Source organism: Drechmeria coniospora, chromosome 01 (genome assembly GCF_001625195.1).
Source record: "Drechmeria coniospora strain ARSEF 6962 chromosome 01, whole genome shotgun sequence".
NCBI classification, from domain to species: domain Eukaryota; kingdom Fungi; phylum Ascomycota; class Sordariomycetes; order Hypocreales; family Ophiocordycipitaceae; genus Drechmeria; species Drechmeria coniospora.
In genome coordinates, this window is record NC_054389.1 from 7,383,313 (window position 1) to 7,399,367 (window position 16,055).

Here is a 16,055-nt window from a genome sequence, read left to right on the forward strand (position 1 = left end):
CTGAGCCTGTACGTAATGCGATTCAACCAGCCAGCCGTGCAAAAGTGCCGACACTCGGATCGTCTAGTTGGACAGCCGTGCTTCCAGACCGATACGAGCGGGTAGCAGTCCTGTGAATCCGGGGAAAAAGGGAAGGGGGGGAGGTGGGGGGTGTCAATGGTAGGTGTAGGCCGATATCACGTCCTAGTTGTGCTCACTCGTATTCTCATTTATCTCGTCGCGCAGAGTTGCAGCGAGCAAAGACCAATGGCAATCGATCGGTTGTGAGCAAGGTGGCATGGAGACGACGTCGTATTTGCTAAGAAGAATTGCTAATTTGTCCGAGCACATTGTTTGGTTTTCAACGCTTGTCAGACAGGGGGTGGTTTTGCGGCGACGAGGGCGAATCGGCTGCCGTCTCCTTTTCGAGGCCCGAGCCGTCGCGGCAGGGATATCGACCCGACTGCTTATGCCGGCACAATCAGAAACGCGCCTGGTGAAGCTAGGGTCAATGAAGGGGCGTGATTTGCTATGCGTTCGCAGCTAATCATCCCTGAAGGTTCTGGTTCAAGACGCCGGCCCGAAGGCCCTTGCAAGCCTCAGCCCGTTCTCCGTTCCATTCCATCGCGGCCCGGCTGAGCGTGCACTTCACTCTGTTCCGTGCCTCCAACGAAGCTCAACTCTGCGCGTGTCAGCAGGTGACGAGCTCGACGACGAGCCATACTCGAGAGATCACCGACGCCGGCTCCCTGGCAGCATGACCATTGCCCCCCCTGGCGCCTGTTCCTCGGCCGACAACTGATGTATCATCTGTGGGCTTTCCCCGACCTGAAATGGACGCACCAAATGCGTACGTGCTGTGAATGAACTCCAGTCGGGGCGTGATTATGCAGTCCCCTCCTTCCAGTGGCGTGCTGAAGTGATTCAGCCGTCCTGCAATGCAACGTCGGCAGAAGCAAATATAGAGTGGCATTGGCATCTGCAGTGGTCATCCCTTGTCCCATTCAAGACATGTAGCAAGCCACGGAAAACGGTCCATTTCGCTTCTCATCCCGCGTCGGTCGCAGACGCTGGTTCAGATTGGCTTTTCGACGGTTCAAGCCCACATTTACACGGCAGCAGCATGGCCTTCGTCTGTGTATTCTGCAGTCGAAATTCGACTGTAACGTCGCCGGAGCGGCCGAGTAAGGATTTATGCCGCATCGCTTCGCCCTTTCCCACCCTTACAAGTATCCATGCTTGCTTGTATCGTACATGGGAGTAGGTGTAAGTTTGCGTCGTGCCGGCCTCGAGAGGAGAGAGATGCATCCAAATCGCAGCCGCCGCGGGCTCACACGGAGAATGGTAGGCGCTCATCATGATTTAATTGCCCGTCGGCCACCCAATCGAATCACAAGTGTCGTCGGTCCTCGGCATGTGTAGTCTCGACATGATGGCTCTTCTTCACCCTTTCGAAACAGCCCGACGCTTGCAATCATCCTAGGCTCCGATGGCTCGCAGCAACCTTCTGTATCCGTACAAGTATTCTCAACAGCCGCGTACGGTTCGGGACGGCGAGAGCACGGCCGAACGGTTCACACTCGGTTCCGGGATGAAGAACAAGCCGCTGCCGCAGGCCGACGCTACTTCGTTCGCAGGTCCTGTACGTAGAAAGGCATCTTATCGCTTTCGTACACGTGGCCGTACGGGTGCTCCGCTTTCGTGTAAATGTTCCCGATAGAGTGCTGATGGAAGGTATCTTGGTGCTTGCAATCCAGAATGTGGTCGAGGCCAGGTGGGTGGGTGAGCCGAAATATCCCATATCTGTGACGCGACCTTAGCATGCGTGCTTCACTTGGAACGGCAGGGGATGTCTTTCGCTCGCTTCGCAGGGCACAACACGTACGATGGATCAAAGCGTGGGGCACAAACAATCGCGATACTCTCAGGCATCATGACCTGATAGCCGGCATGTGTGTGCAGGTCGCGAGAGCTCATGAAGCACGTCTGCGTGGGGTGGGTGTGAATCCATCCCAGAACCATCAGGTCCTCGCTCGCACAGTAGTCGAACATGGCACCCTCGTTCTCCGTCTCGCACGTGTCGGAGGTGCACTTTTGGTCGGGAATCAAAAGACATCGCACGAACAAGGCATTGTTGACCGGTGTGCCGCAGAGGATTCCGCACATCTCCAGTCCGGCTCGCGTGTTCTCCGAGGCAATGTCGAGGAAGCTGGACCGTAGCTGACTCGGAAGGAAAATGGACCGAATGGGATCACCGTTCTCCAGATACGCCCCGGGCTTGAACGCGAACCGCTCTTTCCTCGGCATCGAGGGCCCATCCAGCGGTGCTTTGGGGGGGAGAAAGGGTCTGTCGGCCAGCGCAGATGGTGGCCTCAACCGGGTCTCGAGAGGGATTTTGCCAGGAACAGCAGGCAGCGAGGCGTGATCGAGGGAACGAATGTGGCCGCCCTTTCCATCCGACAAACGCAAGCTCTCCTTCGGTGGTCGATTCGGCACCGTTTCCACCGGCGAATGGCTAGTGTCGTACCGTACTGCCTCGGATTTGGAGATGGAAGGATAGCTGTAGTGAACCGGAGCGGTGTTGGACGTCGGCCCATGGCGGATGCTGGCTTCAGCACTTGCCGCTTGCCGACCGGAACCCAGCGCTCGTCTCGCCTCTTCCATCTGGCTACGCATATCGCCATCGTTTTCGGCCCCGGATCCGTTGTCTCTCCGGACAGAGCCGCCTTGTTCTGCGTTGGTGTGCACAAAGGCTTCGTGGCGGGAGGAGAGGGGAAACCGAGACTGCCGCCTGACCGTGTCTCTCCGAGCTAGCTCCTTTTGAGCCAAGTCGACAGCCAGTTCCTGATGCTCGGAGGCATCGAGGACTTTGGCATGGCCGCTGAGGCTGGGGTCTCTTCTCGCGTAGTCTTCGTAGCTCGACGGCGTGTGCGCCGGCGGCTGTTGGCCGTCGTTCTCGGACAGCTTCTCCCATTCAAGGTAATCACGCTTGATTATGGGCTTCAGGTGCTCCATGTCGGGCAATATTTCCCTGTCGACTCGCCTCGATAGTGACTTCCATATCTTTGCATTTTCCGCGTCCTTGAAGTAGGGGTGCGTAGGCATACACTTGATGACGAGAACGGATTGTCGATAGAACATCATGTATGCTCTGGCATAGTCGCCTTCGTTGAGAGCGAAATGTGCCTGCCAAGGATACCGGTCAGCAAACCATATCGACGATATTGGTGCAAGTAAGAGCAGCAGAGACGGTCGCCGCACCTCTTGGAACAAGGTGTCGGCAGCTCGGACCCAGTGCCTGAAGGGTATGTTGCCGTTGAAGTTGAACGATTCGGCCTGCGTGACAAGTGATTCAACCGTCTGCGGACGCGCAGGGCGTGAAAAGGAGTTACCCTCCATCTCATTCTCGTCTTGGATGATGTCAACGGCAGATCGAGCCCGGGAGGTTTGCAACGATCGACAGAGGTCCGGGGCGATCACAGGCTCCAGGATCTTGTGGCAGGCAAAGTCATACTATGACAGTCAGTCGTGCTCCCATCGGTGGTGATTTCTCCGGATGTACTCTGAAGCTGAAGCGGAGTGTGCCGGCCGATGTCTAGTCTGCTTGGAGGTCTCGAGATTGGTGACGACGTCGTGAGTTGCGACGCGTTCTGGGTGCGGGAGGTCACAGGTGACACAGCTGAGAGATGGGGAGAGTTTTGGTGGGGTCAGAAGCAGCTGGTTTGGCACGATTGGCACCATGTACCAAGTACCTGCCACCCTTGCGTACTACAGTATTAAGCACTAATATGGCCTACACCTACAACAAGCAAGTACCTAGTAAGTAGTCTAATGCTGAGCAGGTACGGAGTACGTTAAGTAATAATGCTACCAAGTACTTAGGTAGTACCTAGTACCTACGGAGTACAGTACAGTAGGTAAGGACCGCCTGGTACTCCGTACTATCCAGTCCTTTGCAGCATTGATAGTACCAACACTTTTAGGCAATGGGCGGCCTAGGCCAAGACGGTGACTGAAACGTATGTCACAGCAGCAAGCTCTCAGGTCTCAGGTGTCGAGGCCCTACCACCCTATCCCTTTGGCAGGTCAAGTGTTCCAATTGCGTCGGAACCTTGCGGGGACGATAGAAAGTGCCTCAGCCCAAGGAACAGTACACATCCAGCTTTGAGCTTCCCCCCAAATGGCTGTCGATGCCAACCTTCGTAGCACTGTTGTGCTGTCTTTTCCTCGTTTCTCGCTTCCCGCATTCTCTTTCCGCATTCTCTTTGAGACTTGATCCGAAAATCGCATCCACATTCCCGACATGATCACCTGTACGCTAGGCGCGAGCTAGGTCCTATGCTACTACAAAAGAGTGAAGGAGGCAGTTGTCATTCTCCCGTCATCGCGCAAGCAGTTCTTGCCTGCCAACTCGGCAGCACTATAAAAAGTGCAAACCAGAAGCAGGACAAGGATAGAGCGCCGGAAGTCACAATCTTGGGTGGAAATGCCAAGCGGCACGGCACTGCCACGAACTCTTATTCGCAGAGCAAATCGACTGGAATTTTCGTGCTCATCATGGGGCTCGTTACCTGCCCTCTCCGGGGGGCTGCGCCTGGGCCGACGCCTGGATCTGGATGATCTCGGCCTTCTTCTTGTTCATCTTCTCCTGAATTTCTCGGATTGTATCTTCTAGCCGTGCGCTGCATTACCAAGTCAGCCAAGGGCAATGGAGGCACGGCAAGTGAAGAGTTCGTCTCACATTTCGCCCGTGATGAAGTCCAGTCGTCCCTTCACTGTGCTCTCAGCTTCTACCTTGTCTTGCTTGAGGAGAACGGGTCCCATCAGCTTGTAAATCGTCTCATCCTCGGCCATCGTGTCAAACTCCTGTCCGCGTGTGAGCGACGCGAAGCACCCAGATATCTCTCGCAGCGGTCGGAAACGAACCTTTTGGACGCCGGCGTTCTCTTGCCTCTGTCCCTCGAGCTTTTGACGTGATGCAACAACATTTTGCAAGTCTACCCGCTTCTTGTCAGATCATGCCTGGCAAGGTCTGTGAGAGCAGCAACGAACCTTGCTGAAGTTTTTGATAGTCCTCCGTGAGTGACTGCAGCTGGGATTGAACGTCCGCCATGGTCGCGAAGGCGAGTCGGCTACGACCTAGAACTTCAGAGTCTTCGGCGACGCCCCTCCTTTTCTCTCTGATGGATGGATTCGGAAAACGCTGCACGGCTTGGTTCGAGTAGGGTGTTGGAACGTGTCTCCATGGTCATCCACGCCGCGCTCTGGCGGGAGGGTATCGAGATGCTGCTGCCCCACCAAATTTCTAAATCACCTACCAGGGCGCCCCCCCCCTCCCCCCCCCGATACCATTGTAAGTACCTCTTGTAGGTAATACAAGTATAGTACTTGTAGGTACAACGAAGCATAAGTTCACAACCCACTTGTACTAGTAGCTCATGGGCGTATTACCTCCGACGCTGATAGCATTGCATGTACCTGCAAGTACACTTGTGAATGAGCATGTACATGCTACCCCGCCAATGCCAGGGCAGGGAAGCACGAGCAGGCGACCACTATTACACCGTACACCTGGCGTTACTTCATCATCCATCCACCATCGGCAATTCACCTCCGCGCCAGCACCTACTTTCATGTGCATGTGTACACGTACGCTGCGCTCCAACGTCGAACTTCGTCCCACCGAAAGGGAGCGAGACTAGTCCGTTGGCGCCTCGAGCTTCTCGCGCGAACCAAGCGGCCGCTCGAGCTCGAGACGGCACCCGAGCTTGTCGATCGTCAGTGACCCTTGAGCGCTCCCTCTGACCCGACCATTCGCCATGTCGACCAACTTCCGAGACCGGGCCATCGCCGAGGTCCAGAAGGCCATCGCGGCGGATCACAACAAGGAGTACCAGCAAGCGTTCGACCTCTACATGTCGTCGATGGAGCTCTGGGTCAAGGCGCTGAAGTGGGAAAAGAACAAGGCGCTCAAGGCCACGATGCAGGAGAAGATGGCGACCTACCTCGACCGTGCCGAGAAGCTCAAGCAATTCCTGCAGTCGGAAAACGAAAGCAACGCCAACGGCGGCAAGTCTCTCATGGGCGTCAATGGGTCGAGCGGAGGCAAGGCCAAGGGCTCGGCCGACGACGACGACAGCAAGAAGCTACGAAACGCGCTCGAGGGTGCCATTCTGCAAGAGAGGCCCAACGTGCGGTGGGAGGACATTGCCGGTCTGGAAGGTGCCAAGGACACGTTGAAGGAGGCCGTCGTGCTACCCATCAAGTTCCCTAGCCTGTTCCAGGGGAAACGACAAGCATGGAAGGGCATATTGCTCTACGGACCGCCTGGCACGGGTAAGAGTTACCTCGCCAAGGCCGTCGCGACGGAAGCGAACAGCACATTTTTCAGCATCAGCAGTTCAGACCTCGTGAGCAAGTGGATGGGTGAAAGTGAACGGTACGACTCGCCGTGGGTGGTGGAGGGGGGGGGGGGATGACGAGGGGAACCGAAAGGAATGATGCTGACCACCTCGTCCACTAGCCTCGTCAAGCTGCTCTTCTCCATGGCGCGGGAGAACAAGCCTTCGGTGATATTCATTGACGAAATCGATGCGCTCTGCGGCCCCCGCGGCGAAGGCGAGTCCGAGGCCTCACGCCGCATCAAGACGGAGATTCTCGTTCAGATGGACGGCGTCGGCAACGACAGCAAGGGGATACTCGTGCTCGGCGCAACCAACATTCCGTGGCAGCTCGACGCCGCCATCCGCCGACGCTTCCAACGGCGCGTCCACATCGGATTGCCCGACATCAACGGCCGGGCGAGGATGTTCAAGCTCGCCATCGGCGACACCGACACGGCCCTGCAATCGAGCGACTACAACGTCTTGGCCGCCAAGTCCGATGGCTTCTCCGGAAGCGACATCACGAACGTCGTGCAGCAGGCACTGATGCGGCCGGTGCGGAAGATCCTGCAAGCCACGCACTTCAAGCCGGTACGTCCCCTGTCGAAACGCTCTCGGGTCTGGCCAGGGACGCCGTGAGGTGCTAACCCGCCAGTCAGGTCATGAAAGACGGGAAGCGAATGTTGACCCCTTGCTCGCCGGGCGATGCCGACAGGATGGAAATGACATACGACGATGTCAACTCGGACGAGCTGCTTGCTCCGGACGTGATGCTGAAAGATTTCGAGCTCGCGCTGGATGACTCGCATCCGACGGTGTCGAAAGACGACATCGAGAAGCAGATCGATTGGACGAACGAGTTTGGCAGCGAAGGCGCTTGACGCAGCAGTGCATTTGCCTCGAATGATGGGGAGAACGGCGTCTTGGGGAGTTTTCTGGGCCATGTGGCGAGGGCAGCTGCCAAGCACGATTGATGCGTGTCGCGGCCAGTAGCCTTGTAAATGTGAATTGCGTTCTTGCCTACGGAGAGCGAAGCAAGGGATGTGCGCGCCCGACGCTCAGCCTCACGGTTTATGCCGCTCGATTTTGGCATTGACACAACGCTGCAACGCCGATTCGACATATTCCATTTGTCTGCCTGACACTTCGAATATGCACCTTTGGATGGCACGCTGAAACGAGCAACTGCCCACCAGCGAGCGACAGGCATGTCTTCACTTGACCCTTGGCTCCGCTCAAGGATTGACTCTTTGCTATCATCCTACTTTTTGTTTTTATAGATGATTCAAATGCGACATGGCCGGAGGAGTAGACAAGAGTATTAGCTGTACGGAGTACTGTATATTTTTTTTTAGTCGTCGTGATAGTTCCATTGACGCCTTACATCTCGGGCACTCCAAGGTGTACATGTGGATGTACCCTATCTGTGGTTTCCCACCAAAAATTGTGCTCGGGCACGACTATCCAAACTCCCATCTTTCAAGATGGGAGAATTCGAACGATGTGACTACATTCCAGCCTGACTCGAAGAGGCATGTAAAAGACGGCCTTCCGCTCTCCCCATAATCATCACAGTCAACTCCATGTTGGATTCTCTGCTGCGAGATGCACCGCGAACCTTCACGAGGCTGGTCGGCCGACCCCCGGCTGGTCTGCAGGTCGGCGGGAGGAGGGCATTGGCGTCGGCAAAAAAGTTGACGACGCCGTCGATGCTGGCGGTGGCGAGCGATGTTGCACGGCAGCTGGACGAGACTGGTGTATGGAGACGGCGTAGGGGACGCCAAAAGGCCGACGCCCTGCGGGTTGTCGAGCCACGCAGGGTCAACATCGTGAGCGAGCCCCTTTGCGGTACGTCTTTGGTCCGACGGCCTTTGCGGAACGGTTCTGCTGGAGAGATGCTGACGGGCGAGCGAGCAGACGATATCATCAAGTACATTGGGACATCGCTCGAACGGCACCGCGGATGTGATCTCGTCGACTTGAACCCCGGAGCTGGTGTCTGGAGCCGAAAGTTGCACGACTTCCTCGAACCGCGCCGGCATGTCATGATGGACCTCGATGCCGACCTCTACCGCCCCTTCTTGACCGACCTCCTCGCCAAGAACGACAAGGTTCATCTGATAGCCAAGTCCGGCATCATCTGGAAGGACCTGCTGGAGATGATTCGTACCCAGCTCTCCGGGCAGGAGGAGATGCACAAGGACAGCCACAACCGCAACGACACTCTTCTCGTCACGGCAAACCTCTCGACGTTCCCCAAAAAGGCCTACAACGGGTTCGATAGCATCAGCACCATGGTCATGTACCAGCTCATGTCGAGCATCCGGACCTCGTCACTCTTCCAGCGCTATGGTCTGGTCCGCATGCTTGTCTGGGTCAACGACGAGGACAAGCGCAGGCTGCTGCCTCGTTCCATCAACCGTCGCAGGCGCAGCGCCTTCGAGGCCGAGCTGTCGTGCGACTGGATACACGAGGTCGCCGGGCTCGATGCCGAGGTCGAGGATCGCTACGCGCTGCGCGACGAGTGGATCAACAAGGAGTCGGCCTACAACACGCTCGAGCGCATGGCCGCCCGAGGATTGACGATGCCCAACGGTCGCGAGACGTTGGCATACACGAACGCGGCGGCAGAACCGTCCCTGATGGGCAAGAAGCTCGCCGGCCTTCATCCGCCGACCTTGTCGCGACCCTTCAAGCAGGAGCTGGAGGACCTCGAACAGGCGCTCGGCAGAGCAAAGTCCGCCTCGGCCCCGAGCCGACTCAAAGCACTGCGACAGCGAGAGAAGTACGACAGGGAGGACGGTCTGACGTACCTCGGCCTCCTTCAGGAGCACGAGGCGATATCGACATCTGGTATGAACCGTGGCTCGTCCACATCGGACTTTGCGACCGCCGACGCGGCTTGGAACGATCGGATCGATAATCTCAAAAAGAATGCACGCAACGAGTTCAACACCATCCGGGACGGCTATCACCTCTTCCGCCAGGACCCCCCCGCCCTCCTGTGGGACCGGCGCGCGTACGAGCCGCTCTCGATCCGAGCCGACGAGTTCTTCCCCAACGCGCCGACGGCCCTGCTGGACATCCAGCCCAAGGCCATGCACGCCCTCTTCCGCCAGCATGGTCCGTCCAGCACCCGCTCCGGAGACATGTCCGAGGTCATGCTGCGCTATTGGTTCCACAACACCCTGCTTCCCGTCCGCAGAGCCATGGAAGGCCTCTGGGCCGGCTTCGGCGACCTCGTCGAAAATTGCCCCAGTGTGCGTGACCATGGACGCGGCGGCACGCCCATGACAGGTCACGGCGCCCTCACCGCCCGCTCCTTGAACGAGGCACAGTGGGCCGAGATTATGCAGGCCTGGATGGACTGGCCTTTCCGCCCAACCTACAGCCAGATGCTGGGCCGGCTGGTCGAGGATGTGGACGCGGACGCGGACGACGACGACGTCAAGTCTAGCGCAGGAGGATTGGCGTTTTGAAACTCTGCCAAACTCTAATCGCCTAGAGTATAACTCTACCTGCGAGTACTTGTACGTGTGCACGAGCAACAGGTGAGCAGGTGTCGGTTGTTATTCCTCCGTGCACATACGCGTACGAGCGTGTTGCTGCACGCTCGTCGCCCGCACGTCCAACCACCTGCAAACCCGGCTGCATGTTTTTCTTGCCAAACTCAAACAAAACATAAGTCGCCTGGACGGGCCGTTCGCATACTTCTCGCTCCCATGCCTCCTTGGGCGCGATTAAACGAAGCTGAACCTTGGACCGGACCAAGATGCGCTGTTGATGACGGGCACCTCGAACACGACGAACTCTGTTTCTGACAGGATTGATACTATAAAAATAATACAGCTTCGGTCAAAGCAAGCCCGCAACACCGTCTCCACCATTGCCACAGTTACCGTGAAGACGACAAGCTCGACCATACGCGATCCTGGCGACACGATGCTCTCCTTGCTCCTCGCCCTGCTCGCGGCCCCTGTCGCCGGCAACATGCTCCACAGATACAGGAGTGACAAGTTGTTCAAGAGGACCTGCCACAAATTCTGTGCCCAAGCCCTCCTGTCCGACCACGCGCACCCGTGGCCCCTCAACGAGCGGCCGTGGGAATTCGCACCGCGCATCGTTCGCGAAGCCTGCTGGCGGTCCGAGAGTGCCTGCTGGGTGCCCGGCTACAAGGTGCCAGCCATGCTGCACCTGGGAGGCCCCGGCGACTCGCCCGAGTGGCGCAACATGACGGTCACCGTCGAGGGCGTCTTTGACCCTTCGGACGAGAGGAGAACGAAGGGGAGCATGCTGGAAATGATGACGTTGCTGCTGAAGGCGCAGCATGTTGAGCGCTTTACCAAGTATCTCAAACCCGGCATCGTCCGTACGGCCAACGGGACGGGCATGGGTACGCCCAATTCCTCGCCCCTGACTTGACCTACTCTATGCCGCCCCCGCGCCGGACTGCCTCGTGAAAGGTCCAGTGCACGCTGACGAAAGCATCGTCGCAGACCGGCTTGCGATATACTCGACACCGCAGTCCTTCGGCGTCACCATTGGCCGCCACGGCAAAGATGAGCCCGGTCACAGCTGGCTGTCCGTCCAGCTCAACACAGACTTGAACAGCATCCCAATGGAGGGCCTGTGCGCTCGCTTCATCGACACCCCGTCCATCAAAATCTTGGTCCGCACCCTTCGCAGGCGCAGCGAAATGAGTCGTTGCCAACTCGGCTACGTCGAATGCCTGCACCGGGCTGAGCTGGGAAAGCCCGATTTGTCTCGAGAAGAGTACGTCAGCCCGGCGATCAAGATACTTCTTGCCGAGGAGCTGGAAAGGATGGCCGGAAGGAAGCTGGCTTCTTTCCATGAAGCAGAGCCCGAGGAACCGGCGATGCAACGAGACGAGCACGGTCCAGGATCATCTCACAATGTAACATAGCAGAATCAAGTTGATAGCAGCTGGGCAGGTCTAGACTACAGACGACAACAAAGCAAACTGTGAGCCGGTGAGATGTTTGCCAGTCAGCTGAGCATCACTTCGCTGTTCGTTGTACTAATATACCTGCCATACCTGCCACTCCCTGCATCGCTCTAGGTAGTCGATTCCTTTCGCACTTTGTTTCCTTCCCTTTCGTTCCTTTCAACCCTCTCCTCTCTATCCTCCTCTTACACGGTGGAGGATGTGTATTATTTGACAAACAAGGGAAACATCCCGGAGGGGGTTACAATACCTACCCAGGTAGAAAAGTGTACTTCAAAGTCGTACCAGGGGGGGGGGGGGCTAAGGTTCCGAGAAAAAGACATGACACCAAACGCCGCCGCCAGGCCGTATCCAAACACATGATCGATGCCAGACCCCATCAAATACACGGGGGTAGCAACCTCGGGTCGCCGTGATTTCGCTAGTTGCCCCGGAACCACCACCAGCTCAACCAGGTCTTCTCCAGCAACGGGTCCTTGATCACGTCACCGACCCAGCCCATCGTTTCTCGCCGTGGGTCGAGGACGCGTGCGTACTCGAGCAGCAGGCGCATGACGTAGATGAGCATGTCCTCCTTGCGCAGCACCTGCTCGGCCCACTCCTTGCCCTCGGTTGCGATCTTCTCGGCCGCGGCGTCGTGGCTTCCTGTTCCCTGGTAGCCCAGAAAGTACTCCATGATGCCGTAGAAGTCGGAGTAGCGGTTGTCCATGGGGACGAAGTGCTTCCAGGGGACGAGGCGGCTGTCGTGCCACTCGCGCCAGATGGTTGCCTTGATGGGCAGCGAGGTGGATCGCAGGAAGCCAAGGTAGCGGCCCGAGAAGGAGTTGCCGTCAATGTCCGGCAGGAACTTGGAGCTGAACTGCTCGGCCATCTTGAGGCCCGGAACGATCTGGAAATAGAAATCGGTGTAGTTACACTTTCCGTCCTGCGGTGTTTCGCAGCTCAGGTCGATGAAGGCCATATCCGACCACTCGTCGATCCATTTGCCCAGGCGCTGCTCGCTTTGCGGCCGGACATTGTACTGGGGGTCGGGCAGCACAAAGTTCTCGGGCCGCGCCTCACCCGACTCGACCTGGGCGACCTTGGTGCCGTTGGCCATGGAGATGAAGCGGTGGCGTTGAAAGCCGCGCCAGTTGCTCTCGCGGTTCTTCCCGCCGGTGGCGACGCCGCGCCAGATGGCCACGTCCTGCTTCTCGCCCCAGGACACGCCGTGATCGTCGCCGCCGGTGAAGCGTTCCTCCTCGTTCCAGTACATGGCCGGAGGCAGGAGGATTTCGTTGTTCACCATCAGCTTGGAGCCACCAAACATGGGGAACATGACCTTGGTCGTCGAGACGGAGAGCGGTTCGATGAGGATGCCCTCGAGGCCCTGCAGGTCGGGCTGGTGGCACAAATCGTTGGAGAGGGTGTAGTTGGAGACGTATCCCTTGTACATGTGGGCTTCGGCGTGCTTGGTGCTGATCTCGGGAGGGTCGACGAACGAATCCTGCTCAGGCGTCGTTCGGGCGAGGCTGCTGGGGGCACAGCCACGACGGACGAGGTGCCAGTACGGTTCTGATGGACGGTTAGCTGCTGCCAACTCGCCGGGTTGGGTGCCGCGGCATACTTGTATCTTCCCACGCCTTGTCCGAAACGTCGCCGGCGAGATGGCCGGTTTTGGGCTCCGGGAGATTCTCGAACTCGGACACGACCGTGTTGGGCTTGGGAAGCCTCTTCGACAGGGCAGCCTTGGCCATGTAGCCGTCCACATCCTCCCACGGAACGACCAGTCTCGGCTCGTCCATGGGGTTGATGGCGACGTCCATGTCCGGGAGATGGGACTCGATCTCCTTGATCATGTTGTGCCAAATCTTGGTCCAGAACCAATCGGAGCCTGTCGAGGCGGTGCCGTTGCGAATGTTGATGGTCATGTCGGATTGACTAGCCTCCCGACGCATGAGGGCGGGGTCGAGGCCCCAGAAGGGCTCCAGGTCATGGTAGATTTGATCGAAAAAGTCCTCGACGATGACGGCCCCCTGCGACTGGGCAAACTCGAACCACTTGTCGAAGCCTGGGGGCGGGTGTCGGTTGCGCTGCTTGCGATAAGCCTGGGCCGCTTGCGAGACCGTCTTGGACCTCTTGGAGAGGAGTCCGGCGAAGTGGTGCTGGGCATCGTATATTAACTTGTCGATGGCATGGGGGGGGGCCTTGTTCGAGAGCTTTGTCTTGTCAATGCGGCCGCGCCATTGCCTTTGCTCCGCCTCTCGCTGCGGCGGCGGGACATCGACGGGCTTGGCGTCCTGCACGGCGTCGGGCGGCGTCGCGGGTTCGTCGGGCTTGGTGACGGCCGTTTGCGTGCCAGGTTGTGGCGGAGGATCGGCGACGGCCAGGCGGTTCCGGTCCGTGTCGGGGTATACTGGGAGTGAGCTCCGGCTTTGCTTGAGGGTGTAAAGCATGAGGATCATGAGAGCGACGAAGAGGGCGTAGCGAAAGAGGCCGAACGACCGCCGAGGGAAGGGACGGGGCGTCAGTATTTTGCCCATGTTTCCTCGTCTTGCTGCCGTCGGGTGAGGGAGATGGGAGCGAGGATGGCCTTGTCGCTGGGACGGCGTCGCGGTCGTGACGCGAGGAGGGTCAAAGTCCCGACGGCTAAGAAGGTGACCGTCAACGGTCAGGGCAGGGACGGGAGGGTCGTCAGGTGCACGGTGAGGCAGAATATGGATTGCGAGGCAGCTGCTAGCTGGATGCTGTTGGCCGAAGCAACGAGGCGCCGTGAGGAACGAAAGCGTAGGAGCGCTCAAGCCGAGCTTCTGGAAGGACGCGAGGAGGAGGCTGAGCAGAGGAGCGAAGACGGGCGAACGGGAAGCAACGTGGTGTTCTCAGGGTCAGGCCTAGATGCATGCTCCGGCATCAACGCATGTTCGTCACCAGGGTCGATGTTCGAAACGAGCGTGTCGGGGTGCCGATGCTTGCCGGGCCGTCGTCGCCAGCACTCGCTGTCACTCGCGATCGGGACGGAGGGGTGACGGGAGATGGGAGGTTGGAGACGGGTGAGGAGGGTGAGAGGGTGACGATGGGCGAGGTGGAAGGAAACAAGGAGGGAAGGGAAGGGAGACACGAAGCAGATCCAAAAGGGAAATCGCGCCGTCAGGGGAAAGCTGTCCTGCAGGGGATTTCAAGACACGGGAGTCCAATACGTACAGGTTCACGTACCTTGCCCGTACCAGGTACTAGGTATGCAGAACGGCCTCGCAGCCCCCACCGTACAAGTAGGTGTGCAAGTAGGTGCAAGTGCATGTACTCCCGACTTGCAGGATACTTGCAGCTACTTGTAGATGCCCAGCTGTTCAGGTTTGGCTCCAGTGGCGAGTGGTAGGTGCCGCTCGACCAACCCAACCTACAGCACTTGTAAGTACCAATACGTACCAGGTACTCCGTACTGTGCTTGTACTGACCAACAGTGGATGTACAACTACTGCAAGTGAACACTCGTCCGAAAGTACTCGGTAAGCACAGTAGTACTCTGTAAGAAATGCAGAGAACTCGTGCGCTTGTACTCCGTACTCCGGCTCCGTCCCCTTGGGTGTACAGTTACGGACAGGAGAGTACGTCATGTGCAATACGAGTGGGGATGGACAGAGTATGGAGTACGGAGTTCAGAGTACTAAGTAGGTGTATGGAGTACGCCTCCGGAGTATTAGTTGAACTTACATGTATGTGCTTGCACTGACCTGACTTATAGTACAGGACGAGTATGAATCTGTCATCAGGTACGGGTTACCTGGGGACTTGTCCGCATGAGTACTAGTGCTTACTGTATAGGTACTAGTAGATCTCACTACTCCGCATAGCTCGATATATCCACCAGCCAAGGACTCCATCCTTCCTGTCATCTCCAGACACACAGAGTCACTCTCATGACAGTATGGAGTCTCGTACTCGGAATACGGCGTACTCGTTGTATCATGCACGGTACATGTACGTACGGTAGGTGCGCGAACGGCCCTACGTGTATATGTGCTTTTAGGTACAACTAGATTGGCACTTGATACTGCAGTAACTACAGTACAGTGTATATTACAGTACTTGTACTTGGTACCTACGGAGTAAGGGCCCATGAGCAGCAGCGCAAGTAATAGTCACGTGCCGGCACACCTACATGCTTGCATGAGTAATTATATTCAGTGCAGCAAAGCAGAGCAAGTGCCTGTGCTGTATAGTAATTACTCGGAGATCAGCTGGGTCCTACTTGATTACGCCGACGAGTACTTGTACAGTGCAGGCACTACCGGCTTGTAGTGGCCTACCACCATCTACTGTATTACTTGTACGGAGTGCTGATCGCAGAAAACTCTTCAAGGAGACGCGGCAACTAGAAATCGTGCAAGACGCCGGAGGATTCATACCAACACACGTGCTTGTAGCTGTGCGTGGGCACGGTGCCGTAGTCGATCGAGGTCCACCTGGGGGAGGGGAAATGCATGCCCGCTACGGAGTACTCCTACTTTAGTGGTAATTACCGTGCTTGCTACCAAGGTATTATCTTGGTACTGGATACCTACTAATGTAGGCTACCTTGCTTACGCGCTGCAGACCATTAACCTAGTACTTACAGTTCTAGCTACTAGTACCTACAGTACCTGGTAGAGGTCGGTGCTGGCTATAACACTGCTCGTTCGCCTGCACACGTTCTCGTACTTCCTCTCATTCAGTACTGCGCCCGCCCGCCTTGGTGTAGGTACTACAGA

The 16,055-nt window shown here is 57.4% G+C and overlaps 5 protein-coding genes across 5 annotated transcripts; 3 read left to right on the top strand and 2 right to left on the bottom strand.

Moving 5' to 3' along the window:
• Positions 1-1,601: 1,601 nt before the first annotated feature.
• On the bottom strand, positions 1,602-5,092 carry DCS_01923 (Mov34/MPN/PAD-1; the record flags this gene model as incomplete). The annotated part of the gene is made up of 8 exons (XM_040799254.1): positions 1,602-1,782; positions 1,865-3,165; positions 3,241-3,492; positions 3,922-3,991; positions 4,551-4,661; positions 4,721-4,845; positions 4,906-4,976; positions 5,032-5,092. 8 exons carry the CDS (start codon positions 5,090-5,092, stop codon positions 1,602-1,604), a joined length of 2,172 nt encoding a protein of 723 aa, XP_040660137.1.
• Positions 5,093-5,798: 706 nt separating this feature from the next.
• On the top strand, positions 5,799-7,243 carry DCS_01924 (vacuolar protein sorting-associated protein VPS4; the record flags this gene model as incomplete). The annotated part of the gene is made up of 3 exons (XM_040799255.1): positions 5,799-6,418; positions 6,503-6,953; positions 7,022-7,243. The coding sequence occupies 3 exons, from the start codon at positions 5,799-5,801 to the stop codon at positions 7,241-7,243; spliced, it is 1,293 nt and encodes a 430-aa protein (XP_040660138.1).
• A 702-nt stretch (positions 7,244-7,945) lies between these two features.
• Positions 7,946-9,841, top strand: DCS_01925 (uncharacterized protein; the record flags this gene model as incomplete). Its single annotated transcript, XM_040799256.1, has 1 exon — positions 7,946-9,841. One exon carries the CDS (start codon positions 7,946-7,948, stop codon positions 9,839-9,841), a length of 1,896 nt encoding a protein of 631 aa, XP_040660139.1.
• A 463-nt stretch (positions 9,842-10,304) lies between these two features.
• DCS_01926 (uncharacterized protein) lies at positions 10,305-11,286 on the top strand (the record flags this gene model as incomplete). The annotated part of the gene is made up of 2 exons (XM_040799257.1): positions 10,305-10,755; positions 10,832-11,286. The coding sequence occupies 2 exons, from the start codon at positions 10,305-10,307 to the stop codon at positions 11,284-11,286; spliced, it is 906 nt and encodes a 301-aa protein (XP_040660140.1).
• Positions 11,287-11,749: 463 nt separating this feature from the next.
• On the bottom strand, positions 11,750-13,850 carry DCS_01927 (Lipopolysaccharide-modifying protein; the record flags this gene model as incomplete). The annotated part of the gene is made up of 2 exons (XM_040799258.1): positions 11,750-12,882; positions 12,935-13,850. 2 exons carry the CDS (start codon positions 13,848-13,850, stop codon positions 11,750-11,752), a joined length of 2,049 nt encoding a protein of 682 aa, XP_040660141.1.
• Between the last annotated feature and the right edge of the window lie 2,205 nt (positions 13,851-16,055).